The following is a 9,168-nucleotide window of genomic DNA, read 5'->3' as shown; positions in this document are numbered from 1 at the left end:
AAAAACGAGAAAATGTATCCTACGTTTTTTGTACAATATTTTTAACCGAGTACGTTTTCTCTCACATTTTTATCTCCATGAGTGTCAGTTTGTTAATGTTGGTGTCGTGTGTGAATCGGCGTAAATCCATTGGGATTTCGATAACATAACATAACATATAAAGGGTAACTTAATTTTTTTTTAATACAAATTTTTTACTTGTGTAAAAATTATTTGAAAAAAATTACGATTAATACTTTTTATAAGAACGCATTTTTTAATTTAATTTAATTTTTTTTTAATTTAAAAAAAATATATGGTTAATCTCCTATATGTTCATTGCATTTAACCCTTATGTTATAATAATTATACAAACTATAATATTAAAATTTAAAAAAATTGTCAATATGAAATATGTGTACATAAATCTAATGAGATTAAGAAATTATTAATATCAGAATATAAATGTTTAGGTATTAGTAAATTGAAACTGTTAAAAAAAAAAATTGTTTAACCCTCAAACCAACAAAATTGTTTTACTTGAACAAGAATGATTCATTTATTTTATTAACATCATGAGGTGGAGGTTTACTTGTGCAATTATAATAATTTATAAAACCCTTAAAAAAAATTATAAGGGCGATTCTAGTCAGTCTCGTTAAAAACTATAAAACGTTCATTATAAGCAAAAATATTGTGAAATTTTCTGAGTTACCTGTGTAAATTTGATTAATTTAAAAAAAAAAAAATTGTAATTTTGGTATTTATATTGATAATCTATGGGAGACATCTCAACAATGTGCTCACCCCATTTCGCTCTGTATTTAATTTAAATTTTAAGACATTCGTTTTACTTGTTATTATTATTATTATTATTATTATTATTATTTATTATTATTATTTTTACTATAATTATATTAATATTATGATTATTATTATTATTATTATTATTATTATTATTTTTATTATTTATACATAAAAATATATGTGTGTACATATATTATTATAGATAATTTTCTTCAAATTATGTTGTACTAATTAATTAATAACTCGTTAATTTTTATTTGTTTTCATACGTTATACTTAAAAATCATTACTAACACATTATTTTCAAGAATTAATAATCCAACTAACAAAACTATCGTAAGTACGTACTATTATCATGGTAACAGCATTACTTGACTATAATAGTTATAAACGTACTGTTTCGTTTTAGGCATGTACACACTATATTTTTACAGAACTTCTATTGACATTTAACGATTTATTACTTTCACAACAGGTATATTGTTGCGCACATGTTTTCCTCCTCTTGTGTTAAGTCCCCTCTCATTTAAAAAATTTCATGTGTGTTCATGTATTGTACTTTTTTTCTTTTTTTTTTATGAACAACAGTTTCTCTTTGGGTAAAGCATTCTTGTGTTACAAAACCATACTATTATACCAGCTATGTTTTAGTATGCAATTGTACTCATTGGATGACTTATTATTAACCATATATTTCAGTTTGTTATATATAAAGCGTGTTTATTGCCCTCAATATACATCCATTGGACATAATTGCACATATTAATAATAACAATAATAATAATTATTATTATATTAATATATATACATCCATGTATGTGTTTCTATAATTTTTTTTTCTGGGGTGAACACATTAGCTCTACCACCTGGTGTATTAATATTTTTATTTTTTTTTCCTGTGTCCATTGTGTATAAATATTGTTTTATACTGCTGCAAGCCATTATTTTCAATACTTTTATAATATATTAAAGTATATATTATAAAACTGTCTTCGCATATAATTGTGTTATTTATTTATATTTTTTTTCTCTAACAGTCATTTATGAATATATATGATATAAGAATAATAAACATTTACTATTTTGTAAACCACATTTTATTATTTATATTCTGATATTAAATTTTTGGTTTTATTTTAATTATGATATACTTTGTCTTTTTTTTCTTTCCTAAATAAAAAATTGTTTTTTTTTTTTTTTTTTTTGAATAAGTAAAGCTGCCGGATTTTATTTATTTTTATTATTTTTACTTATCGAACATCTGATAAAACTAGTGCAATTTCACTTTAAAGTTATATGCAAAAATTAATTATTAAAAAGTACTTAGTCAAAGTGTTACCTGTTAGTTTACAGTACTAACAAAAATATGTATGTACATGTACATATATATATATATATATATATATATATATATATATACAATTAATTGTTTTAATAACAATCAAATGTTGGATAAAAATATTCCTTGAGTTCATTATTTTGATACACATGTATATAGTTTTTTTCTGTGTGATGTCTAATGTGAATTTTTTCAAAAAGAAAATATACAATTATATCGCTTTTTAAATCGATTCTTTTTTTATAATTATAACATAATATTTTGGTTTTTTTCTAACATTAATAACAATAGTCATTTTGAAAAGACTTAATTATTCCATGTTATCAATAATGTGTTCATGTTATGATTCTGAGCGAATAAGTTTTTGTTTTAAATCATTAAGTTTGATTATTATTTAATAACGGTTATATTATATTTGGTTTGATTTTCAACATTTTCATTAAAAAAAAAAAAAAAAATTGAATAATTTATTTAGTTTTATTCTTTATTTTATTATTTTGTACCCTTTCAATTTAATTTTTTTTCTTTTGCTACCATCTCAGATAATTTTATTGTCTTTTTAACATCTACACCTTAAGTAAACTTTTTATTTATTTAGTTGTAACCACTGTTTTTGTGGTAATATCCATTTACATTGTATAATAAAAAATATAATGTCCTCTGGTGGATAAAATTTCAGTCACTTCAAAAAATAACATCCAGCGATGTATAGTACAATAATATTTATTATTTTTGTTTGTTCTTCCTGTTTCTCATCGATTCTACTTATCCTCTTTTAAAAATTGTATCTATTTTCAAATTATTCTAATTAGTTTAATTCAGTATCCTATTCAATTTTTGCCTAACAAAGAATGTTCATATAAATAATATATTCTATCTATATCAGTGGTCTTTAACCTACAGTCTGGTTTCATCCTGTCAAGCTTTTCAAACTGGCCCACCAAGTTTATTGGTACTTTATTAATATTATTCCAAATCTGAAAAATTGTGCACTTGTAGTGATTCTAATATTTAGCTCCACTTATGTGAATAAAAGTTTATGAAAATAAAATATGTAAAATTTAAATATAGAACTAACTTAAGTGATGCTATTGACTGGAATAACAAAATTTGATGATGTTAACTATCAAGAAATTTTAAAATACAAGCAGTTACAAATGTTTCATTAAGTAACTTAATTGTATCACAATAAAACAAATTATCTGTATATATAAAACTGTAAGCTGATTGACTGCTATCAACACACAGCTCAAACCATTGGACGGATCTGGCTGAAATTTGGTATACAGATAGCTATTATGATGTAGACGTGCGCTAAGAAAGGATTTTTCAAAATTTTGAATTTAAAGGGTTGAAATCGGCTTAATATTTTTTGACCACGTCGATAACTGCGCTATTGAAAATGAATTATCTGTATATATAAAACAGTAAGCTCATTGACTGCTATGCAATGACTATAAACAAGTCTCAAGGCCAAACTCTTAAATTTGCAGGAATAGATTTGTGAGAAAACTGTTTTTCACATGGGCAGTTCTACGTAGCTTGCTCACGCATAAGCTCACCCAGTAGCTTGGTGATTTTGTCGCCTACTAATAGATCATTGAAGAATATTGTCTACAAAGAAGTTTTGTAGATAACATATTGAAAAACTATTAGTAAAACATTTATTTTGAACCTTTAGTGCTAACATTGTGAACAAAGCTTCTGCCGCCAAAAGCTATAACTTATCGAATAGGTTATGATAATAATCATTATCTTAAAAACTAAATTAATATGTATAAAATATTATTTCAAAAATCTTAATTAATTTAAATTTCAATAGATTTAACAAAATTTAATCTTGGCAGGTTACATACATTTATATACTTAAACCCGGCAACAACGGGTAATTCAGCTAGACAAATAAAAATAAACATACATTTCTTTAAATTCTACTTAACTCTTACATATGGTTCAATTTCATTACCTTTCTATTCCTCTAAAAAAATTTTGACCCACTACACCAAAACATCTTACATTTGACCCTCTGTAATAAATAAGGTTGGAAACTGACCCCTGATTATCTTTGTGAATTGTAATTCTACTATATACAGCATGAATATTTTACCAAATTATTACTATTACAAAATTAAAATGAATATAACGCAACCCAGTTATGTATATTTAATCATTTAAACTTTTATTTCATTTAACTTTACTCCTCATTTATCATCTAACTTAGATCAGAATTAATAAAATGTAAAATTTTGCTTTTAATTAAATTCAAACAGCATATACTTAATAAACTATTATTAACATTTTAATATTTTTTTAAAAGCTGTCAAAAGGACTAACTATTTAAATCATATTTTAACATAATTTATTTCAGTAAAAATATTCTTTTTAACTGGTCAAAAATTATTTCAATGAACTACATATCAAAGCAGTCTATAACACATCCAACGTACATTTTTAAAAGAAATAACTTCAGTGACAATAAAAAAAAAAATTTCGATTTTAGTTAATTTAGTCATGAAATATATTTTGTATAAGTCTGACACTAAGATAATCTTGGAATAGATTTTAAATTAGTATTATTCATTTACAATGAAATGACGCATACTCTATAAGATTAAATTTTATCGAAATCAAAAAGGTTTTAATGCCACTTGGTATTTTTAAAAGATACAAGGTAAGTCCATGAACCTTCATGTTTTTCTTTATTTTAGATTAGAATTGTTCTTATTAACTACAATAATAAGTCATTTCATCTTAACTTACTAAATTTACTTTAAATAAATATAAAAAAGAAAAATTATTGTATTAAGATTTTAGTTGAATTAAAATTTATATAATACACATACAAATACAAATATTTAAAAATGTTTTTGTTTTGCGCTAAATGGACTACAAATATATTTAAGCTATATGTATATATAAAAAAAAAAAAAAAAAAAACAGCATAATATGTTCATATTGTTTAATTATAAATATGCAGTCATTTTTTAGAAATAATATAAGTAATAAGAAATTTAAATCGCATGAAACTTTCCTTCATGTTCATAGTGATCGTAGAAAAACATATTATAACCCTCAACCAGATTACCCATTATGGAATTGATAGCATTCTGGGCTACCACTGCGCCTACAATTGAAGTGGAAGGACTCAGCTCGCAAAATAGTTCACTAAAATTTAAATTCTAAATTAGTATTTCAAAGATTCTACACAGTATTTGTTAATATATTTACCAATAATATTCGTTAAAATAATCAGGTTTAATACATTCTTCATCTGGAGAAATTGAATCAATAATCGCTTTCAATTCCTCTATATCTTTTTCTGATGTATCAGGATTAGGTTTACGGTGGAAATCAAGTTGAAACTTTAATAAAGCTAGTAAATACAATTACAATTAATTATATGAAAGAATTATTTATAAAATTGGATTTTGATATACCTGAAGCCAATACATATGTTGGTGGTTTATTTTTTATAATAGGAACAATATTATTTTGATCATCAAACGGAAAAACTGTATCATATAGATTAAGTTTAAAATTTCTAAAACAACAAAATAATAAAAAAATAAAATCATTAGATGATATGATCCAATATACTTATAAATACTTACAAGTCTTGATAAAAATATCCAAACAAACCATATACATCGGCTATGAACAATTTTACTTTTGATTTTCTACATTCGTCACTCAATTTTCTATAAATCAATGGAGAGCATTCAGTAGCTATAACTACATCAAACGAGGTAATGAAACTTTCATCATTGTCTTCAATGGGCGTTGTGTCAGCAGAGACTTTGACATTTGGGTTCAGTAGTTGTGCAGCAATGATACTTGCTTTAGCGCGCTAAAATTACATACATATTACAATCAGAGCATAGGAAATTATAACATGACCAAAAGCGTTGTGCTTACGTTACGTTCTTGGCTATCATGTGGAATAAGAAACTGTGAACAGCGGTCCAAAATGGAAACATCTGTATGATCCTTAAGTGTAATAGAATTGATGCCGGCCAGTATCAAATTCTTTGCAATTTCAGCACCAAGGCCTTGCATACCGATTAAAAGAACTTTCATAGTTCTTAGCCTAATAATAAAACAATTTTAGTAAAGTACAAAAAAAAAACTGTCACCCTTCGCTACATACTTGTTTTGTCCGTCGTGACCCCACAATCGTATTTGTCTGTCGTAAACCTTCTTTTCTTCCACGGACATCCCGCCATCGCCGTTCATCCGAGGTTTAACGTCAGACATGATGTACAGCAAAACGTATAAGAATATAATATAATAGTGTACGTCTAATAAATGTTTGAAAAAGCACTAAGATGATGGTTGATTTTCGGTTAATGCAAAATTAAGTGCATTCAAACATCTAACCAAAACGGATAACATGAGCACAGGATCGTAATCGAAATTAACTAATATCCGGTAACTATTAACCGGCATCTCGCTAGTGTAACCATTACAGACCTATGATATATATATATATATATATATATCACATATAGGAGTGACCAACATCAACAGGTTCGCGAACTACACGGATAAATACGATGATTCCAAGGGCCAAAACATTTATTGATAAATCTTAAATAATAATAATATGGTAAGTAAATTTTAATATTATAAATAAAACGTGACTCGCATCTGACAATGACAAGAGCCACACGTGGCTCGTGAGCCGCAAGTTGGCCACACTCGGTATTTATTTCTTTGTTTACTGTTACCGCTAACCAGAAATCCGGAACCCTGGTGGACCTGGGTCGTACTCTATGACCTGGGTCAACAAGGGTCTGTCCATTCGTAGTCGATTAGAGCACCATGTTATCATTTTTGTTATTATTACTATATATAGTAAAATATAGCCAATATAATACATATACATATTTTTTTTTTTATTATTCATATGACATATTAATTGGTGAAAACTTTTAAATTAACATATATAAAACTATAAATTATAAAATAACTATCAACATAACATATAAAAACAATAGAGTGACTGCAACACATCTCTTGCTCTAAAGGTGAACTTTCGGGGTACTAAGCCAATCTTGTGCCAATCTACATATACATATAAAAATATATGTTAAATAATGTTTTTAAGTACCAATAATTTCGCTGTGGAAACTTATTAGTAGTGCTAAGAGTTGCCATAAATTTATAAGGGGAAACCGGGTCAAAACGAACACATATTATAGTAATACTATTATAGTACTATAATTAGTATTGTAGCAGAAAGAATAAAATTTTATTTATAATTATTTAACTAATAAATTTGATTTCAAGTTGTTTATTTTTTCTGCACTGGCCATTTACGATATGGATTACGTAACCTACTTTAAACGTTACCCGGCAAATATATTGCAACTTTATTATAACTGTTGAATAAATGATTACAATAACATTCGACATTGCCTTGCGTAACAGCAGAACGATTTTGCATCAAGGTATCTCAAGTGTAAACTTATCAATACCATCAACAACATCAACTCATCTCAAGAAAATGGGATTGACTATCAGGTAAACGGATCTGCACGACAGTACCGTAACACGTCGTACGGTACGGCAATAATGCGCCGCGAACGGGTAACAACGACGTTTCTGCTCCGTCGAGAAGTGTTCGCGTCCGACGTTCGATCGATAGAGCCTCCGCACTTGAAATGCATGATATTTATATGTTTTTCAGTTCCGATCGCCGTAGTGGTCCCGCTCGGGAGACGGACAGGAACGACGAGCGATTGCAGTTGATTACCTTCTGTTTAATCTGCGGATGGCCACGGTTCCTGATCTGGTTAACAGAGGATCAGGGTGCGTACGGTCGAGGTTCTATTTGCGCTACGACACCTTTCGATCTCCGTTGGGGTTTTCTTAACGTATCATCTCGCTCGTACTTTTCCCGCTTTAGCCCGTCGGAGTTTCATGCATCACGGTTGCTGCACAGGATCGGAAGAACCGTGAGACTGCCCTCTGGTTCGCGATGACGTCGGTAGTCGAACTGCTACCAGTCCCGTATCCTTTAAGGAATGCGATTCGCAAACGGATCCCGTCACCACTGTCGGCACACGAGTGGCCAAACGCGACTTCGCGTGCGGCGACTCCTGCGCAACGTTCGTTGACACGTGCACGCAGACTTACCCGTCCGCCGGTGGAGTCGCGTCCGACCTCATCGAAGTAGCTAGCGAACAGGCGCATTTTGCACTGATGTGCGACGCGGTCGACTCGGCGACGAGTGTCCGCGTGACGGCAGAACAAGTCAGTACGTTCGGTGACGATGAAGACGAAATCGTCCCCTACATACTACCGAAAATGGAAGAAAATCGCGCCAAAGTGAGTGCAAAACCACATTACCATTAATTATTTACGGTCATGTTCAACGCGAACCTTCCGGATTCTGCATATTTTTCACATACGCGATAAGACTCGATTTAGTGCGCAGTGTAGTTATAGAACATCAACATTAACGCTTTTCATTTGTCGGGACCAAAATTTGTTTCCCACAAACGCACACAAGAATATTTGAGTGAATTTGAAGAAAAAAAAACGTTATCATTTCAATACCTCGTGAACTTGAGAGCGGCAAAATAATTTGCCGCTGATCGTTTGCAACAGTCGATTACAGTAAAACGATTGCTAACAGTGTAACACTCAGGGCTGGACAAGATACCTAAAAAAAAAGTATCTAAATACAAGCTACAAGATACATTTATAGTTCGTATTTAAATACAAAATACAAGATACTTCGATATCTTTAAAGATACTAGATACGAGATATAATTGTATCTCAGATACGTATCTTAAATACTAGTATCTAAGATACTGCCCAGCCCCGGTAACACCAAACGAACAAATACATACTACACGATACTAATCAACAGGATATTATCTAATATATATATAATTATCTGAATGAACTCTCCAATGTTTACTAATCACGACGTACTATTCCCAGCAATTGAACGTCACCTATTGTGGGAAAATCGGTTTGCACGATTTTCGAAATTCAACGACGGCATCATAGCAGACCCAGGTATGTTAGACAG

The 9,168-nt window shown here is 29.1% G+C and overlaps 1 protein-coding gene across 1 annotated transcript; it reads right to left on the bottom strand.

Annotated features, from left to right (window-relative positions):
* Window positions 1-5,067: 5,067 nt before the first annotated feature.
* On the bottom strand, window positions 5,068-6,562 carry LOC112682002 (SUMO-activating enzyme subunit 1). Its single transcript, XM_025552429.1, has 6 exons — window positions 6,273-6,562; window positions 6,041-6,212; window positions 5,737-5,972; window positions 5,563-5,666; window positions 5,354-5,498; window positions 5,068-5,290 (listed from the first exon to the last, which is right to left on the bottom strand). Exons 1-6 carry the CDS (start codon window positions 6,377-6,379, stop codon window positions 5,137-5,139), a joined length of 918 nt encoding a protein of 305 aa, XP_025408214.1. The 5' UTR covers window positions 6,380-6,562; the 3' UTR covers window positions 5,068-5,136.
* Window positions 6,563-9,168: the final 2,606 nt, after the last annotated feature.

The sequence above is a fragment of the Sipha flava genome, unplaced genomic scaffold, assembly GCF_003268045.1.
Source record: "Sipha flava isolate LNK unplaced genomic scaffold, YSA_version1 1_pilon_pilon, whole genome shotgun sequence".
Taxonomy (NCBI): domain Eukaryota; kingdom Metazoa; phylum Arthropoda; class Insecta; order Hemiptera; family Aphididae; genus Sipha; species Sipha flava.
The sequence above is the reverse complement of the archived record's forward strand: the minus strand, read 5'-3'. Positions and strand labels throughout refer to the sequence as shown.

Bases quoted from the DNA above. Each gene is read 5' to 3' on its own strand.
- LOC112682002 (XM_025552429.1), bottom strand. From the start codon at position 6,379: ATGTCTGACGTTAAACCTCGGATGAACGGCGATGGCGGGATGTCCGTG. The intron at 5,667-5,736 runs GTAAGTATTTAT...TTGTTGTTTTAG, and splicing joins GGATATTTTTATCAAGACTT to AAATTTTAAACTTAATCTAT. The intron at 5,499-5,562 runs GTATATCAAAAT...TGTATTTACTAG, and splicing joins AACATATGTATTGGCTTCAG to CTTTATTAAAGTTTCAACTT.